Below are 21,044 nucleotides of genomic sequence, written 5' to 3' on the forward strand. Positions count from 1 at the left end.
ATATAGAAGAATTGAATGATTTATTTATAGAAATTTGATTTTATATTTTGAATGAGCGCTTAAAAAATGTTTATAATCTTAGAGACAATTATTGTCATTTAAAAATCGTTTTTCGTTAATATTAGAAATTAAAAAATATAAAGAAACTAAATTATATTTTTTATTAATATGTTTTCAAAAAATTATTCCTAAAAGCATGTTCATAGAAGAATTGAATGATTTATTTATAGAAATTTGATTTTATATTTTGAATGAGCGCTTAAAAAATGTTTATAATTTTAGAGACAACTCTTGTCATTTAAAAATCGTTTTTCGTTAATATTAGAAATTAAAAAATATAAAGAAACTAAATTATATTTTTTATTAATTTTAACCCTTAGTTGAGTCTAATGAAGAAAAGAAACTAAAATAAAATTGAAAGCGTTATCACGAGCTGCACACAGGTCTTATCTTTCTTTTCCCGTGACACCAAAGGAATATGTTTTCAAAAAATTGGTCCTAAAAGCACCACATATTATAATTTATTACTAAATACAGATATAAAAAATAAATAAAATTTGATGTTTATCAATTTTATTTTTATATTAATATTTATTTTGGATATTTTAGTCATTTTATTATTTTTTAAAATATTTAATAATTAATTAATTATTTTTATAATTAATTAAAAAATATATTTTTTTATATTTAAAATTAATTCTATCACTTTGTAAAAAGCAGTTAAAGAATTTTAAATTTTGAATGTGGAGTAGTTTAATTTTAAATTTTGAATGTAAAGTGATTTATTAAAAGTTTTGGAGGAGTAGGTTGTTTTTTTTTCATATTTTCATCTCTCTTAAAAATTATATTTGTTACTCTTTCTTATCATTTAGTTTCTTATTCTTTTTTTGTAAAAAAATATGGATAAATGTTAGTCACAGTTTCTTCACCAATGACTCAATTTGTAACTCTAACCTCCATTTGGTGGACGATCATCTTCGAATGCCTCATGTGGACGATCTGGATGAAGATGTGAATAAGGAGCAAAACAACTTATTTTTCTTCACGAATCACCTATTTTTCTCATCACAAATGTGACATCTAAGCTTCTCCAAATTCGTCAATAGAATTTTTTGTCTATGATTTTTGATGCAATCTTTCTTACACGCGAGGCAGGAAAGAGGTTCACTATTATGGAGAGACGACTATTACGGAATATTGAGTTTTCGTAACTTGGATTTGCAATGGTAACCTATTGTTTGTCTCGCCTTTCACAATCAAACCTTTAAAAAATATTACTTGTTAGCTTTTCAATCCTCTTTATCAAATTAATCATTTTTTAATAATATTATGACTTTAGAAATATTAACAATAATAAAAAATTACTAATAATAATTATCTCTATAACGATGTGCATATCCACGGTACCACACCTCATCACAAATATAATATATAATATTATGTCTTTTTTTTAGATTATATATTTGTCATGTATATACTGTGGCCAACACACAGCCAGTAATTTAAATTTAATTTTTTTAAAAATTATTAGACATTTCTTGTCTCGCGTCAAAAAAAATTTCCTATGTAGAATTTTAACTTTCATTTATAATGAATGTTTTAATCACCGATTCCTTATACGTGATCTATTGGTGAGCCACTAATTTTTTATCATGAGATATAATAAAATAATTAATAGTTGATATCATTGGTTGATAACTTGTTATTGTTTAGCATTTTTTAAGTTCTAAATTAGTCAATTTTTGAAAAAATATTTAAGAAATGTTTTTTTTTTAGTTTCGTTCCATGCCTGATCTATTTACCGAATCATTTTAAGGTTTTGCAATTCAGAGATTGAAAACAGGAGTATTTAAGTTAGAAAAGATTTTGTTTTACACGTAGAGAGTTGTGTATCCACACATAAAGTTTCTCTCTATTTACCGAATCATTGTCGACATCAAATTACGAATGCAAACATAAAAAGAAGAAAAAATCATGAATATATAGACCACATGAACCCATTCCATGTAGATTTATTTTGTTAGATCCAAAAAGACACATGTCATCTACTTTCACCTATGTTTCATCTCCATTTTTCTCCTAACTTTTTTTTCTATTCTATCGCTATTTTTCTTCCATGTGGATACATTGTTTACTACACAATGAGAATAAATTTAACAACCACGTTTTATTTTACTTATCTCTAATATCTCAAAAACTATTATACTTACCTATATATATATAATCAATTTTTAAACAAAATAATTATTTTTTAAGAGTTTACATACATAACTAAAATTTTAAATAAAAAAAATCATAATTATTATTTTTCTTCTACCTGTCACTTATGTATCTTTTTTACACCTATCACCATAACTCTTTTGTATAACACAATCATCACCATCAAATTATATTACAAACCACACACATTATATCATAAGATCATGTTTTAATTTCACATATATGCATATATAAAAAAAAATTATATACATATATTTTTAAAATTTATTTAATTTATTCATATTTATCCATATATTTTCATGGACATATATTGAATTCATTCATCGAACATTTATATGTATATAGATATAAATCATACAAGGATCTGTATAATAAAATATATTCACCAAAGAATATTAACTAATGTTTTATTACGGAATACAATATCAAATAAGTCATATTGTAAAGTAATATTTTTTTTTATAAAAACATTAAACCAACTAGGTTTATATATATTGTTATATCATAATATCATAATATAGGATATCAGTGTTGAGCAAAATTTTCATAGCAGAGTTAGCTTAAACAAAAGCATCTACGAAGAGAAAAGCCACTTAGAGTCATCTAGATCCTCAACTAGGATACAAAACACTAAGGTGGTGTTATCATGGGTGCAAAATAAGAACAAAAATTTGAAACACCAACTATTAAATTACCAGGTATTTTACATGCACAAAATGAAGCCAAACCCAATACAAAAAGTTAGTACTAAACACTTAAGCCTTTAGCCTTTGGTTCTCATAATTGCGATGCTCCCTTTTCCCCCTTCAATGTGAATTTTTGTTTTTCCAACAACGGGCTTCCCAGAAAAAGCTGATTTTGGGTAAGTTGATGAATCTTCAACACTTAGTTTGGATTTGAGAGGAGGTGGTGGAGACAGAATACGTTGATTTATTTCCTTCAGAGTGACATCTCCATGGGCACCACTGGGTTTAATGAAGGCAAATGGATTCATGGTATGTTTAAGACATTCTTAATTCAAAGCTCATGGAGTTTTAAGTGTCCAATAAACTACCATTTAGCTTCTTATCACCTATGATTTCAATTTTCATTATTTAATGCATAGTGAAACCAAAATATTTGTATTCTAAGCTCTACTTTTAATACATGAATTCAACATATCACTCCACATCTTAATTTCATATATTTTACAAACATATATAATTTTCAACTACATTTTTCACAACATAATTTACTTTAATAAAAATAATAAATTAATTAAATATACACAATTTAATATTTTTTATACATTTACATATAACACTTGTACTCGTTCAATCAAAGAAACACATTTTTTAGAATGAAAGGAGTATTTTTTTTTTAAATTTTAGTTTGAATGAAAATTTATTTGCTTGAATGAATCTCTTTTTTTTTGAAAAAAAATTGACTCAAAAGTAAATGTGATTTTCTACTTTATTTTTGTTTGAGCGAAAATTAACTCAATATCAACATAAACTTTCAGCATCAATTTTGCTTAAACAAGGAAAATTTCGTTATTGCAAAATTCTCACAAATGAGAGATAATTGATTTGCTTCTATTTCCACTCGAGTGTCATGTAACAAAACCAAAACAATACTAGAAAGTTATCACTTCCATTATAACATTTGCAATTGTTTTGGTTCAAAGTAATGACTCTAAGCTAGTGAATAAAATTGTCCCTTTTAAACTAGGAAGTGTCGTATTTATTAGAGTCTAATTCTCAAATTATCTTACTAGGTAGTTTTAATTATTAGAAAACTAACGTAAGAGGGTTCATAGTACCGAAAAAACAAGTTTTGAAATTCATTAAGCTAATTGGTCAAATTCTCTAAAATTTCAATAACAAAATTATCATTCATGTTAAACTCATCACATGACCAACTTACTCCTCATCCAAAAGACAACTTACCTTCACCTAGCGCTCAAACTTTATATTGCTTCCACGAAGTGTCTTCTCCATGTACTATGGGTCGACCTCCTGACATTACAACATTCTAGATAAATTATTCACTCATCATACTCCACCCATTCCAACTCAATGCAACATTCATTCACATTAAATTCTTAAATCAATACCTATTTGACTTTTGAAAAAAATAATTTACTCTTGCAATCCATGTGTCAATACAAACCTTAGTTCAATATTTAAAAATCTATAATTTTTCCATCATATCAACATTCCAAAGATAGTAATTGATTAAAAAAAACTACAAATTAAATATCTATAACTTAAAACTCATAATTCCACCAATAACATTTTTACTCCAACATATAACATTATTTCTTATAACATACGACCAATGACTTTGTTTTATTTCAAAACTAATTCAAAGGGAAAAGTCCAATTCAATATGCAAGAGTTCAATATTTCAAATTATCTCAAATTGCAAAACTCAAATGTCACCATAATAGGTATTATACAAAATCTCCACAGCTAACCTAAAATTCAACTCTAAATTCATCATCAAAAGATCATTAAGTATAATTCCCATTACCTTAAAAGTTGAGGTGTTCAAAGTCACAGAAGTTTTGCTTTTACTACAAAAGTTGAAACCTATTATTTGATCATCAAACTAAAGGTATTATTACCCTTGGCTATTAGATATAATATTTTCCCTCCAAACCTCACATACAAACAGCGCAATAAAAATATTCAAAGAAAAACTTACTATAAACACAAATATGATCTAGAAAATATCTTCTACTCTGTGTTAGTTCCACTATGACAAACTCTAATTTTAAAACGGATGAAAAAGACTCAAAATCTTAAAAAGAAAATATAATTTTTTTTAAAGAGATAATTAATTTTATTAAATAATTAAAATTTTATATTTATAAGTATTTTAATTTAAATGAGAAAATATTCACACTTTTATCTTGATTAAACATTTTAATCACTATGCTTCTTCACCAAATTATTTGTGACTACACTATTTATTATAACTCTTATTCTCCTTGAATCAAGTATCACTAAAACAAATTATTAAATAGTAACCAAATTTAAAAGTTAAAAATAATTAGTCATTATATTAACTAAATTAGATACTAATTCGGAGACTAAAAAATTGTTTATATATAAAGTGATTTCTATTATTAATAAAAATTTATAAAATGATTTTTAAATTTGTATCTAAATTAGCTACCTAAGTTTTAACGACTAATATTTTAGATTTTTAGAGACTAATATATAGACTAATTTAGAATGTAAAGTATGAAGTAACTAAAATCTTGGTAGTCAATGGTTAGATACTAATTTAAAAATCATTTTATAATTTTTTATCAATAATATAAACCCCTTTAGATACTAATAATTTTTTTTTAATTTATAAAATAGTCTCTAATTTAATCAAATAGTAATTAATTATTTTATTCTCTAAAATTAATTTCTATTTAATTATTTTCTTGTAGTGTATATTCTCACTTTCCATTTTTATTCTCACGATTTTCTTTCATCTATTTCTGGTAAAAATTAAAAAATTGTTTATATATATATATATAATAAAGATTAGTGAAAAAAAGAAGTAATGATTCAATTTTATTCACTTCATTCAATTACTAGAAATATTGTTTTGCTCTAATGGTCCTGAATGACTTTCCACAAAAAACATTTATATGGGGAGGTGAAATTTTATCTTTCCTAAAATTGAAATTAAAAATATTGTATTGTTTTTTGTTAAATTATTTAATGTGATAACAATTTAACAAATTTAGTAGAAGTAACATATTATTCTTTTTATTTCAAGAATATAAATACACACACACATTTTCAGTAATATTTTTGTTAACAAAACTAAACTTCAATCATTTATTAAAACCGTCCTTTTCAGGATTCACAATTCTAATAATTATAATTTTAAATATGAAAAAATCTTTTTACAACAACACTTTATAAAATTATAATATAAAATTCGCTAATTACATTATTGGCAAAACAACATTAAATAACTGTATTAATTTGAAACATTATAAAAAATTACATCAATTTTTTTTTCTTGACATAATTTTTTTAATAAAAGAATATATTTTACTGAAAAGTTCCCCGCTTTGTTTGTTTTTGTAGTTGGACTGTACAAGAGAAGAGAAGACGATTTTAAAATAGATTTTAATATTTTCATTGGAATTAAAATTTAGAAAACAGGTTTAGATCTTTAAATTAGTAATTAAAATTATAAGTAGGAGCTAATAATGAAAAGTAGTGATTAAATTTTTCAATAAAAAATTGAAATTGTTTTAGTAAATATGGTTGTTTATTAAAGTATTTTTTAATTGATGCCATTATAATTTAAGTTATGTTAATTTAAATTTATTAATTAAAGAAATAGAATTAAATTAAATTATTAAAAATAAGTCATTCCATGGACCATAATAAGAAAGCCCGTAAACGGTAATGAGCCTGTTAATTCCAGGTGTGCCTTTAAATATGTAATTGTTTTATGCACCCCAATTTGTTTCTTATACTACTGTTATAAAGGTTGTATGAAAAAGTTTCTAACTTACCTATTCTAAAAATATTTTAAAAAATTATTTAAGAATGAGAATTTAAAATTATATTTTAAAATGGGTAATCTAACATAAATTTTAAAATATTATCAATTATTTAAGAAAACACTTCATAACAAAAAATATTATTATAAAATAATGTTTTGAAATTAATTTAGATATATTATGTAATGTTCTCTTTCAATATGTAAAATTAAAACATCATCACACAAAAATTTAGTTTTTCCGCGACACATTTTTTTTGTACAAATACATTTTTCTTTCTGGAATATAGATGACAAATGCAAGTAATTATACTAGACCGACATACAATTATATTTTTGGGAAATTTATTTTTCCAAAATTATCAATCTATAACTAATATTAACAATGATAATTTTTAGTATGGAGTGTTCTAAAATAGTTCAAATTTAATTTTAGATTATGATCTGTGAAATATAGTTTAAAAAAATTCTAGAATTAATTTAAAAGACTTTTAATACATTCTAAATAACATTTCTTGACAAGTAAATTTTTAAAAAATATTATTTTATTATTTTCTATAAAAGAATAATTACCTTTAAATAGATATAGATGGATATGGGATGTGTTTTGAAAATTGTGTCGACTGACATCATTAAGGTTAATTATTCTAATGTTTCGATCTCAAGATTTTTAAGATGATGTTACTATGGTTAATCACCGCATATGAAGTATTGTCCGTTTTGAGACTTAAAGTTCTATTACAATTTTATCCTTTAAAAATACATAAGTGAGTTAAAAAATAAAAATTTATATAAATTATTCATAATCTAAATGTTAAGCAATGTGAGACTATATTAAATGAATAAAAAATTATATGTAACTTTAGAAATTAAGTTTCTTTTGAACATAATTCAAAAAAAATAAAAAAATTATTATTAAGTTTTTATAAAAAAAATCACCAAAGTTTTACAACAATAGGAATCAATTGATTCAACTAGTCCAAGGAAACATCAAAGAAATACGATGGAATTTTTTTATAAAGAATTTATACATAAGTTAATTGATAACAAATATTTTATATAATTTTAAAATTTTATTGTTTTTAATGTATAGGTAAACTAATTTTATCTTATAGAAAAATGTTTTTTTTTTTGTTTTTAGAGAAAGTTATTCAAACATATTCTACATTAAACGAAATCTTGTACTAAGGCAATGTAACTAAATTTAGAAACTCGTCAAAATAAAATAGACAGGTCATAATTGAATAAAAATTGATGAAAAATGTGCCTATAAATTCTTGGAATAATAATAATAGGACAAATTATTTTGATAGCATTTTTTTTGAAAAGTTTTATAATTTGATCTCTTAAAAATAAAATTTAACTATAATTAATTTTAACTCCTAAGTATTTATTTCAAAAGAAGAAACATATTAAAATTTTAAATTATTTTTAATCTTTGTAGATAAAATTTAAATTTATTATATACTTATAGATTTTAGAATTTGAGAAATCTTACATAACAACCACGTTTTTCATGCAATCATTTAAATTGAGTTGTATTGTCGGCACATAACAAAAAACAATAACTACCTACGAACTTAGTCAACTCAGAACAATACGTGTTTGTTTCTGATCTTTTAATACACTTATCTTAATATTCATATTAGATTCCTACAAAATATAAAATTAAGTTAAACTTATTACATAGGCTTTCAAATGTTGAAGGCAATAGATATAAATTTACTTTTAATCGAATATGCAATGCATAAAAAATATTATTAATTAGAAATCTTAAATCGCAATTATTTTAATTTTAGAAAAAATAAAATAATAAATATATAATTCTTTTTTATAAAATACAATATTACATTCAAAAACTATAATATCACACGGTTATTTAAGACTGAAAAGTTAAATTCAATTTAAGATAATAATAATAATAATAATAACACCCATGTATATATATATATATATATATATATATATATATATATACCAGAAAAAAAAAATGCACATATTCTCTACAATAGAAACTATAGGATGATGTAATAAAATGTTTTACTCAATAAAGGGCTTAGAAAAAGAATTCGTCTAGAACATGTATATTTTAGTAATCCAATAGAAGTCTGTTGATATTTTAAATGTGATAATATAAAGGGAAAAAAATCGTACATGTATAATTAAACATATTAAAGTGTTACATATGTAAATGAATTATATTATAATAATTCTTACACATAATAATAATATATATAATAAATCTAATGACTTGAAAAAAGACAAACAAAATTTGACAAATTGTTTTCAGAATACTCATATTAAATATATTATAGTACAAAATGTTTTGGACGTAAAAAACTCTCTTTTAAATCCCCCTATTTATTACATCGCAGACTCCTTTGTTAAATAGTTTTAAATGCAATGAATGTTAATTCCAATATCATTCTATAATAAATTATAAGTATCATATATGTAACTATTTATAATTATTACAAGGCATGTAATTAATTCAAACATGTAAAAACACCCGACTTCAATTAGAAGATAAAATATTACAAGAACAAAAATATAATTACTCTATTTTAGATATGAAACTAACTAATTAAACAATCCACTTTTACTAAAAATATGCAGGGAGATTAATTTTGATTTGAATAAGAATTAGAAAAAAAATAAAAAAAGGTGATTGGTTAGAGTAGTTGAGAATGCAGAAAAAGTTGATGTTGAGAGTATAAAAGGAGTTTGGGATTGGTGAGAGAGTGGAAAGAGAGATCGATGGAAGAGAGTGAGAAAGCGCCAGGAATGTTGCAAGTGTTGGAAGCTCTGAAAGAAGCGACACACCATATCCAACAACACCACACCTCTGATTCTCCGGCGGTGAAGGCGCTTCTCGAGCTTCAAACCATTTTATCCTCGTCAGACCCCAAACTCTGCGCGCTTTCCGACTACCTTAATCGCCTCAAAACCCTCGTACACTCTCTCAACCACTCCAAGGGCCTCCGATCCTTCCTCACGCGCCCCCTCTCCACGCACTGCCTCTCTCGGCTCGCCGTCTCGATCGAGTCAGAAATCCAAGCATGGATCGACCGCGAAACGCTGTTCACTCTCTCCGCTTCGCTACGAAACCCCGACGATGCTATTGACCAGTTGATGGCGCTGTTGACTCAGTTCCGGGACCGAATCTCCCAGGGATTTAACCGCGACTTGCAGGATTTGGTTCTCAAACTCAAGCTCTTCTCGTCGCTGGAAACGGTTCTCCTGGATGAAAAGTGTGCGGACCGGGCTCGCGAGCAGGCCGGTCTGGCCGTTGCGGCGCTGATCCGGTTCAATAAAGACGTGTTCGTGGGCCAGGTTATGATGGGCCCAACCGTGCGTGCTTTGGTGGCGATGGGCTCTATGTACTCGGTGGAGGTGCTGTGCTCGCTGATCAGGTCCATTAGGTCCCCTCTGGTGGACGAGATTGAATCGAACGGCGAGATTCCGAAGGTGATGGCGCTGTTGAGTTCACGCGATCTGCAGCTGCAGCTGCTGGCGTTGGAGTGCGTGTTGGAGATCGGGTACTTCGGGCGCAAGGAAGCGGTGGATGCTATGGTGAAGGAGGGGTTGGTGGAGAAGCTGGTAGAGTTGCAGAGGTCGGAGACCGGTGACGATTTGATTGAGATTGGGAAGGGAAGAGTTTGTGGGGTTTTGGAAAGACACCCTTTTGCGAGCTGCGTGGCGAGGTTTGCGGTGCAGTTGGAGGTTGGGGAAGGGTTGCGACAGAGAGAAAAGAGGGCTTTTAAACCGGAGATTCTGGTTAGAGTTAGAGAAGCCTCTCTTTCTGATGCCGAAGCTGCCACCATTGCAGCTGAAGTTTTGTGGGGTTCTTCGCCTTAGACTATTTCATTCAAATCACATATATTTTCTGCAAACACAATGGATAGTGAAGTAGTGAAGTTGTTGAGTTCTTCTTCCCGGGATCTAAAGATGTTGTATATTCAGAACTCAGAACAGTTTCATATTAGTTAGTGAGTTGTGTTGAGTTTGTTTGTTGTGTAGGTAAAGATTGAGTTTTAGGAAAGGGGAATTCAATTTAGTTCATAAATTGTGTAATTATTGATTCTTTCTTCACTATGAATAATGCATTTCAATTGTCCTTGAAATAAATTCATTGCACAGTTTTAGTATTAGTCCAACTGATTGGATTATTCAATTTGAAACTAATTGATGCTGAGTTTGAAGGCTTGAAAATGCTTTGTTATTTATTGGGCCAGGCTTTAATGGAGATTTTTGACCTGACGATGAATGATAATAATGACAAAAATTAATTGTGGATGCTAAGAGGTGGGCGAGTGAGTTGTCTTCTGAGGAATCAGGATTCTGAAGGGAATCGTTCATGGCATATGCTTGTGAAGAAGTTGGAATCATTCATTTTTTATTTTTTTTTAAGAATAAAATAAGTAAAATAATTTTTTATTGATTATAATTAATTTGTGAAAAAAGAAATATTTGTGAAGAATTTAATTTTAAGAAAAAAATTATTTCACTTTTTTTCATGTCTTCAAAATATTTGTGAAAAATTTACCAACTTTAAGGATATTATTAAACTTCTATGTCTGCTCATGCTACCAACTGCTTTGTGGAAATTTTGAGTAAATTCCATCAAAATATGTTTTACTTTACTCTCAAGAATCAATGAAATTTAAAAATAAAAAATAAATTGCAACACATCACTTACGTTGGTGCAAAATATGGCATATCACTTCAAAGATAGAACTAACATGTATTTAAGAACTGGAACAAAAGGAAATAATTCAATTTAAGGATTTAAATAATTAAATTGTATCTGTCAAAGCATCTCAACTGTGGTTGGATGTGATGGTTTTATCAGAAAAAGATTATGAGGTTATATGGTTTAAGAAGACTCTTGGGTGATGACAATTTCTTACTGGATGTGATACAATTTCTATAATTTTTGAAGTTTGACTAGACTTAAAAGGATTGTTTGAATAATCAAATTATGAAATTAGAAATTAGAAATTTATAATATTATATAAATTTTAGGTGTTTATCATTTCAAAATAAAAAAAATGTTTTAATAATAAAATTAAAATGACTAAATATGTTTTTTATTTTTTATTATATCTTGAAATTGATTTTCGTGATCTAAACTTTTAAACATCCAAATTTTATACTGTAAAAATGATTAAAATGAATTATTATATATGTGAAATAATTGTAATTTTTTTAAAATTCATTGTTTGTTTGATTGTAGATATCCAATGTAACTATGCTTTAATGAATTGATGTATTGAAATGTTAAGTTGAAGTAATTTCATATATATAGAATGATTTAATCATTTCTATATTATAAACATCTAGACGGAAGGTTTAGACTCCAAAATCAATTTTATATTATAATAAATAAAGAAAACATATTTAATCCAAATCAAAATAAAAATGAGAATTAAATAGAGATAAATTGTGGTGGAAAAAGTTATAAATATTTATATTAGTAACTAAGGCGAGTTATAATTACCTCAATAATGAGTGGCATGGTTGTTTTAATGGGAGTCAAATCTCCATAGTTGCGTGTAGAGACTGGCATTATAGAAGGAAACCTCCACGGAAATGCTATTAATTTTCGTGGCAGGATACTAATCCTTATGTTTGGTTAAAAAATGAAAATAAAAGAAAATAAGACAAATGAGATGATTTCACAATTTGATGGATAATATTGGATTGTTTTTCCTTAAAATTAAAGACTTTGTTGTGCTTTCAAGATCAGTAGCAAACAGAAATGTTTTTTATTGATTAGATTTCATACTAAGGACATGATATTTGGTTACGTCATTGATGACTAAACAAGAGGAGCAGGAGAAGATGATAATCCTAATCACAGTTTCACAAACTAGAACAAGAGGTGAAGAGGTCAAAGTTTGTGAAAATTCACATCATAATAGGACAATTTTTAGAGTGCAGATAGTTTGTGAAAAAGAACACAAGAAAACCTTTTGATGCATATTGGGATAATTTGAAAAGTACATATCCAAAGAAAGGAAAATATTGAAAATTTCCAACACAAAAAAGATGGAGTGAGAATTATTTTTTCCAAATTATATATTCTGATATATGATGAATAACTCAAACTATAATATAAATTTATTGATATTTTTAAATTATTAAAATTTAATTTAAAAACAAAAAATAGGATGAAATAAAATATATTATTCCTTATATAGTTTAAATGATTAACTTGTTAAAAAAAACCTCAAACTAATACGGACCCAAATATACCCACTAAGTATATTTCTTACGTATCTCAAACTCCGTAGAATAACGTGTATAAAATGCTTTAAGAATTCAAAGGGTTTATTCTATCATTATATATGAAAAAATTTTAGATTTTTGAAAGAATTGTTCTAAAAATATATTTATGATACTTTTCAATTAGTTGACATGAGGTTTATTAAAAAAATAATAATGAAAATTAAACTCTATAAAATATTTTAATTTCTTGCTGAACTTTTAAAAACAACTCTCAATCTTTATTACTTCTTTCGTTTCAATCTGTTCCTAAACAAACATAACGGTTGATCCCTGGAACCAAATGTTTTAACGAGCATATTGTAATCCAATGTTTTGTTTTAACTTCAGTGGGACCAGTACTTCTTCGCAAACTAAAACTACCAAAAGAGACAGCATTACATGCATATTTGATCCAACTTAATTATATAAGTATTTGGGTTATTAATTTTAAAAAATAAAAATAAACAGTCCCCTCTTGAACCGACATTAAGAAATGTCCTATAAAATGTCCAACATGTTTCTTTGGTGAAAAGGAAAAATATACAGCTTATTCGGCAACAGGTAGCTGCAATCAACTACCTTCATTATGATTACCATATACCCCAAACTTTGTAACATTCTACTCGTTGCAAAAACTCTTACTGAACAATAGTTACACAATCACGTCTAACTTACCAATACTTCAACAAATAACAGAAATTTCAAAAAAATACAGACATTTTGTGTTTGACTGTACAGTTATGACTTAATTATACTAGAAATGAAGATCAACAATACTCGAAGCTCCCTGGTGCTGATTATTAATCACTAATCTACAGATTGAAACACGCTCAAGATGCCAGCCAGCCTTACCTAAAGAGATTTCCAAAAACAGGCATCGAATGTATCACGAAAACAAAATTTCAGCTACCCTCTTTAAAAAGTAAAGTAAAAACAAATTTTAACTTTTTGTCTACTTTTACAGCGGACATGTAGAATGCTTCACTGTTTTCCTGTCTTCTTTGAACAAAAAATTGTTGGTACCAGTAAGTAAACAACGAGAGCAGACTTTAGTCCATCCCTTCCTTCACCACGTTCCTAGTTGCCTTTCTACGTGACAGGAATTTCAAAATTGAGAAAATTGCAAACGAGGCAAATTGTAAATGCTCAGAGGTACTTATCTTTATACATATTTGCCCCATTTTCCGACTATTTAGATTAGCACTTACAGATGCTCTTGAGCTTCTAGATAACCTGAACTCCGATTGTAAGTTTCCACTCAACACCATTTCCTTGTTGAAAGAGAGGACTGTCATTGTCAAGCTTACATTGTCATTTCTTACGGGATAATCTTCCCCTAGTAAATTAGCTTCAAAACTCCCCCCATATGCCATTTGTCCTGCACCCTCCATGCGCCCAGCATTCAAGACAAATTTTAATCTCTTCCCAACAAACACAGTATCCTCAAGTTTTGCACCGACATAGTACTTCTTTGCAAAAGATGTTAAAGAAACACCACAGTCGGCAATATTGTGCTTTATGTTTTTCAACTTTGTGTTGCTACGAACAGTACATATAAAATCTTTACCCGTGGACTGAACATCAACACCCACAGAATAAGTAGGGCCCCGTGGATCAACATAAGCTGCAGCACACTCGGATTGAATACTGAAATCCTGCTTGTTCTTATTCATCTGTCCAACAACTGAAGCATTTACATTCTTCTTTATTTCTGTAGTTGTCTCCAAGTTTATACCATCAAAGCCCACATCGTGATCCCATCCTTGGGGATCAAGAACAGGTCTCAAAAGCCATTGATCGTCAGAAACAACACATCGATATCTATGGCTTTGGCAATCTGAATCAAAACTTGCAGGAACAGCCATATCCGGTAACAAAACAGGTTCAGGAGGTGCCTGTTGATCATCTGGGTTATCACTGTTCAAAAACTTCTGTTCTGTTAAGAGTAGCTTCTCTTTGCGTTTACGATAGTCTTCTTTCAAATGTTTCTTTAAGAAAAGAGTTTCCCTGTAATCCATTTCATCCAGATAATCTTTTTGCAGAGGCTCAGACAACATTTCAAACTGAGATTTTGTCAACACCCGTATGGGTGGAAGTTGATCATATTCTTCTTCTTCGTTATCAGAGAGTAATATTTCCTCAATTTCATCATCAATCCCACTTAGATTGGATATAGGGTGATGGCGTAAAAGGGACGAAAGGAGATGGGGCATAGAAGGAATTCGGGTACTGCTTGTTGGCCCCAGATCTACACTGTTCTGAAACTTGAGAAGAATATTTACATCGCCCAGAACTTTGGTACAGACGCAAAAGAACAAGAGTTGAGATCTCCAAACTAGACCATTTGGGAGAATTTTCTCTCCCATAATATTTTTAGGGCATTGAGAATGGTTCTCAACCAAAAGTACAGGGTTTTCAAGCCTAGAATCAAACACTGCCTGATGTATATGCTGCTGTATTATATTAGTACAGTGAGAAATATATGACTCATAATTAATAGTATACCCATCAGGTCCTTCCGGAATGGCAGAGGAAGAATGAGTCATAACTATGATGGTGTTGAACCAAATCGCAGAGCCAAATACTTCAGTAACGAGTTTCAAAAGTGGGAAGTCAACATAACCAGCATTGATAAAATCAAGCCGTTCGAAGTATAAAACAATATCTGGAGGGGACTTTCTAATGAATCTCTTTATAGCAAGCATGATCCTCTTATTTCTCTTCATATTGTTAGTGGAGGAAGGCAGGAAACCAGGGGTATCAATAAATGTTATGTTAATACCATTGACATTTCCAACAACTTCTTGGATGCAGTTAGTAGCTGGTTGAAACGCACCGGTGGTGGTTTTTTCTTGACCAAATATAGAATTTATGGTAGCACTTTTACCGACTCCTGTTTTACCAAGGACAAGTATTCTGCAAGAGAAATCCAATTGAGGCACACCAATAGCTTCCTGTTCACTTGCTACTGCTCGGGCTCTACTGCTACTATGGTTAACTCTTTTCAGATCTGATTCCTTGGTACGAATCAAAGTTGCCAGGTGCATCCGATAGAGAACCTTTGCAACCAAAAGATTTTCTTGTGTCTGGCCAAGGCGCTGTAGCAATCGGAAGAATTTAACCTGGAGATCCTCAACCTTGGCCAAAGTATCCTTCCGTCTTCCATTAGTGTTATCTTGATAGTGATCGACCCCTGTATCTGAAACTAGCTGCAAGGATGAACTGTGATGATTGCTCTGATCACCATTTGAAGAATTTGATGAGTCAGAAGGAATGGCTGAACTGGCTGAGTGATCTGAACCTGGCAAAAAAACATGTCTTACTTCTATCTAAATTGTACTGATAATAGACATTACATTCACAAAAATAAGATTTGGCGCAAATATTGCTTTAGAAATTATATTACGTACAGAATATCACCCACTTTAATCATCCTAAACCACAGAAGTGTACAAAATAAAACACATATCAACTCCAAACACATTATCTTGCATCCCTATAACTGTAAGAAAACATAATCTTGAAATTTTACTCGTTCCCTGGACTAGATATAAAGAAGAAATCTCCTATTTCTCCAAACATCAAAGAACGAACAAGCTGCAAAAAGCCGGTAAATTCATAACGGCAGCAATTTGCTAGGACAGTTATTGTGTTTAGTAACACACAATAACTCCTGAGTTGTATGACCATTATGTGTGTATTTATTAAATAAGATTTGTGGCAGATCTCTGAGGCGTTGTGTGACTGCATATTAAATTGTTGGTGTTGGTTTGAAGGAGTAGATTCCGTGTTGGGGCAGAGGACTGTGTAGGCGTTGTGTGCAAGAGATTCTGGTGTAATTCCATAATTCTTTCAACAAAACCTTTTAGATGAGTGCGTTTGAAAAAACTGTAAAGAAATAATAAATTATTTCAAGAATCAACTGTATTTTAAAATTGTTGGAAAATGGTTTTAAGATAACTAATATCGTTTGGTACAAACCAGAATCTATTTTTACATAACAAAAAGAGTATGTATGAAACTAAAACCGAAAAAAGGCTATTGGAAAATAATCTTAAGTTACAAATTTTCAGATTCATAAAAGCAGTTTATTTTTCATCTTTTTTCTACAAATTTTAGCTACAGTCAGAAACATACAACTGAAATCACAAACAAATTTTTGTTCCAAAAATTGCTTCAATCTTTAAAAATAATATTTGGAGCATGTTTGAGATAGCTTAAATAATTGATTTCAGGTGTTTTAGTTGGAAAAAATTATTGAGCATTATTATATTTCCTTGAAAAAAATGTTTAATTTACAACAAGCTCTTTAAAAAAAATAAACTAATTTTATGTACCCAGACGTTTGTAGAATACGATTATTTTTCAACAGTTTGTTTTTCACCTGAAACATGTTATCCGGAAATTACTCCAAAATTTCCCATTTGCCTATAAAAAAAAACCTCAAGTTTCTCAACAACTTTTTTCTCTCCTTCAGCTTCATACATTGCCCTTCTTATAAATACTTTGAAAAGGATGAATTTTTTTGTAGTCTCCGCACAAAATTAATTATCTTGAAAATCATTCTTCAGAACACTTACCAAAACAACTAAATTTGATTATAATTGGTTATAACAATAATTGATTACATATAATTTATTATTGAAATAATCTAATTTTCAAAGTTATCACAAACACACCCTTAGTGTGTCCAAACTATTAAGTTTAACACAATTCCTGCAGAAATAGCGAGCAGCTATCAATGTCACGGGGAGGCCAGTAGCCCCTTCTGCACAAATTTAAGTTGTTGAGAAGTTAATTTTGTTATTAAGCTAAGATAAGAAAATTTCTTTTGCATTCTGGAAATAACAAATCATTCAATGATAGAATGGTCATTTACCTAGCTCAAATTCTTGAGTTTGAATACAGACCGTAGCCTTCTGGCATAGTAAGTATATATTTGCCTATACATTATTATACCGTAAAGGCTAACTCTATTATCACTCCAAGCATAACCTCCACAGTTCCTCTATATGTATGGTGGTGAACCATGTCACAGTGTTTCCTACTGGTTCTAAGAATTGTGACACCTAATACTAGTGACTAGTCTAAGCGTGGCATACGAAGATGTGCATACAGCACTACACAATTTGAAGGTGTTACTATTTACTATATAATTATATATCTGCTGAGCTTAACATGCACGGAATAACAGAGAAAAACGAGTTCCCTACTATTACCGTCTTATTTCACCAATCACCATTTTGGGAGGAGAATTCCACTATGACCCCATCTTTTGAGAAGTTAACTATGAGCATTTTTATTATAAAATAAAATAAAATTGTGTGCATTTTCAATGACTCCACTTGAAGACACAAACAGTAAAATCAGGGCTGTACCTTGTTCATTAAAATTTTCATTCTGAATCCGGTGCTCTTCAGCATAAAAATTATTACCACCTGATAATGATGAAGGCGAGGCCAGTGATTTGGATAGAACTTGAGAGAAAACCCAATCTCGAACACCTTTCATCCTACTGCAATATAAGAAAGCAGAACTCCATAACTCCAAGCAACTAGAAAATGATAATTTAAAACGAAAAGCCAAAGAGAGATCTTGGTTCTTCTTGAAGAGAAAAGAAAGCCGCAAAACATATCATAAACATCAGTCAAAGAATTCATCACATGCAATCAACAAAGAATATGATTCCTTAACAGGGGATCCTCGATTCGATTTTCGTCTACGAAAGGATTCAATCAATAACATATAAACAGAGTGCCTAGCCAATTGCCGGTCAATCTTGAAAGCATAAACCCTTTTTATTAAAAAACTTAAGTTAATCAGTGTCGGTGCAATTAAGAAACAGGATCATAAAACACTCTATTTCAATAAGCCATATACAAAATGGGCAGAAATGAGCAAAACGAGGTACGTGACAGAGGACAAATAACGTGAAAAAACTATGAAACAGAGATCAGCAAGCGAATTGCAGTAATCATTAAAATCCAACAGGGAAAAATAAAATAAAATAATGCTGAGAAGAATAAAGAATGCAATGAAAACGGCAAAAAGGTTAGATTAATGGAGGCGCTCACTTTGATATTTGGACATCAAACACAAGGAAGCTTAACACGAAATGCGAAGGTCGAGGATATACTGAGATCCAAAGAAGCAATTTATGGTCCCGGAAAGAGCCGAATCGACGTGGTCAAATCATTAAGGCAACCAGATTCTGTCATTCTCGCAGAAAAAAGAAGAAGAGTTGGTCGGGCAAGAATGAGTGAAGGAAGAAAGGGCGCGAGAAAACCCTAATTAGGGAGAAGAAAACGCAATTGGAAAGGGGTGTGTGAGTAGAATGAAAAGAGGAAGAAGGAGAAGAGAACAAGAAAATGGAGATTTGAAGATAAGAGTAAGACAGATGGAGAAGTCGTTCACCTCGTCCTCTTATTTACTTTTTTTATTTTTTTATTTATTTAATATTTTATGCATTTTACTTTTAATTTTAAGTGGAAGATGGCAACAAAAAGTGTCTGTACTGAGATGCTAAAATATTGCGCACCACCAACCCCTTCACCACAAGCATTCTTAATAGCCAATTTTTTTAATTTATTTTTATCTTTCCAAAATTAAAATTTACTATTTTTTTATTATCATTCTTAAATGTTGTGTTAATGAAAAAACAAATAATCATTACAAGTGATCTTAATAAACATATATATATATATATATATGAGATACAATACCAGTATGCTTAATTTAGTTCAAGAATCTTAATTCTTATATTATTTAAATGAATTTAATATAAATTATAAATAAATGAATTGTTTTATCTTTTTTAATATCAAATTTTTTAATTAAAGGTTAATCGATTAATATTTATATTATTTAAATTAGTTTAATTTCTTGGTCTCACAGTCAACCTCTCGACTTTTAGATTAAGTATTATTAATCTGAAATTTAATTAAGGTTTCAACTTTACGACTTATTAAATGTTGATCAAGATGGTCTTTATGGTATATTTATGTTTCAACTAAGAATAATTTAAGATTAACATGATAAAGTTAAAATTAAATCTATATTGTTTATGTTAATTAGTGACCCAGTCACACTAACAAGGTTTGAGTCTAATAATAGAACTACTATGGCAATTTCTTCCTACACCATATCATTTTCGATATGCACCCAACTAACCTCTTAAACCCAACTTTGTCCTTATCACAGATTTGCTTATGGATATTAGTATCCGAAAATCACAAATTTGCTTATGGATATCAATATCCGGAAGTCACATATTTGCCTATGGATATTGGCATCCGAAAGTGTCAGCTTTGTCTATGCATATTGACATCCGGAAGTGTTAGTTTTGCCTACAGATATTGGTATCCGAAAGTGTCATGTTTGTCTATGAATATTATCATCCGGAATTGTACTCTTTAATTACGGACATCTTTATCCGGAAGGCACACCATGCTTTTGGATATATATCCGGAAGTTATCATCCTCAACTCTTTTTTTGGCAGTATGATAATTTTGGTACTTTTAATGGATTAAAAACCAGTAAACTAAACAAATTTAAAAAAATTAATGTTATGGACTTTAATCCAAAAGCAACTAGAAAAGACAAAATAAAATTGTGAAATCATGTGCCTAATTGCCATTGAATTAGCAAACTAATAGTTTGGTGAAGCACTCTGAAAAATCTTGGACGTAAAAGTGCAATGGAAAGAAAGGGTTGCATTCCTCAAATCAATTGAACTAAGAGAGTTAGATTTGTAGGACCCTTTTATCCTCCAACGAATGGGACACTACCATGTGTTGGCAGGGGCCACATGAGATTCAAAGAAAAAGTTAAAGGGATTGGCCAGGGCACATTCCAGATTTTTCATCCGTAACAAATCAAGCAAAATATACTTCCCAACATAATTATCCAGAACTATTATGGACATATACATCTGGAACACAATACACACAATTACGGATATATACAGAAATAAAAAAATTTATGAAAATTTATTGTTTTACTGGGTGCAATTAACTTTAACCTAATTTTTATTTCATTAAGAATACATATA

The 21,044-nt window shown here is 29.2% G+C and overlaps 2 protein-coding genes across 4 annotated transcripts; one reads left to right on the top strand and one right to left on the bottom strand.

The window, feature by feature from the left end:
• Positions 1 to 9,451: 9,451 nt before the first annotated feature.
• On the top strand, positions 9,452 to 10,851 carry LOC137807589 (uncharacterized). The gene has a single exon (XM_068608304.2). The coding sequence runs from the start codon at positions 9,481 to 9,483 to the stop codon at positions 10,579 to 10,581; it is 1,101 nt and encodes a 366-aa protein (XP_068464405.1). The 5' UTR covers positions 9,452 to 9,480; the 3' UTR covers positions 10,582 to 10,851.
• A 2,794-nt stretch (positions 10,852 to 13,645) lies between these two features.
• TOC90 (Avirulence induced gene (AIG1) family protein) lies at positions 13,646 to 19,414 on the bottom strand. Of its 3 annotated transcripts, none has more exons than XM_068608305.2 (3): positions 19,068 to 19,414; positions 18,372 to 18,508; positions 13,646 to 16,294 (listed from the first exon to the last, which is right to left on the bottom strand). In XM_068608305.2, exons 2-3 carry the CDS (start codon positions 18,502 to 18,504, stop codon positions 14,043 to 14,045), a joined length of 2,385 nt encoding a protein of 794 aa, XP_068464406.2. In that variant the 5' UTR covers positions 18,505 to 18,508; positions 19,068 to 19,414; the 3' UTR covers positions 13,646 to 14,042. The 3 variants fall into 3 exon arrangements, with proteins under 3 accessions (XP_068464406.2, XP_068464407.2, XP_068464408.2); XM_068608306.2 differs by having other exon boundaries at positions 18,372 to 18,505; positions 19,068 to 19,392; XM_068608307.2 differs by having other exon boundaries at positions 13,646 to 16,288; positions 19,068 to 19,388.
• Positions 19,415 to 21,044: the final 1,630 nt, after the last annotated feature.

This window comes from Phaseolus vulgaris, chromosome 3 (assembly GCF_051622355.1).
Source record: "Phaseolus vulgaris cultivar YP4 chromosome 3, ASM5162235v1, whole genome shotgun sequence".
Taxonomy (NCBI): domain Eukaryota; kingdom Viridiplantae; phylum Streptophyta; class Magnoliopsida; order Fabales; family Fabaceae; genus Phaseolus; species Phaseolus vulgaris.

Bases quoted from the DNA above. Each gene is read 5' to 3' on its own strand.
- LOC137807589 (XM_068608304.2), top strand. From the start codon at position 9,481: ATGGAAGAGAGTGAGAAAGCGCCAGGAATGTTGCAAGTGTTGGAAGCT.
- TOC90 (XM_068608305.2), bottom strand. From the start codon at position 18,504: ATGAAAGGTGTTCGAGATTGGGTTTTCTCTCAAGTTCTATCCAAATCA. The intron at 16,295-18,371 runs GTACAGCCCTGA...TTTTTTTGCCAG, and splicing joins TGAAAATTTTAATGAACAAG to GTTCAGATCACTCAGCCAGT.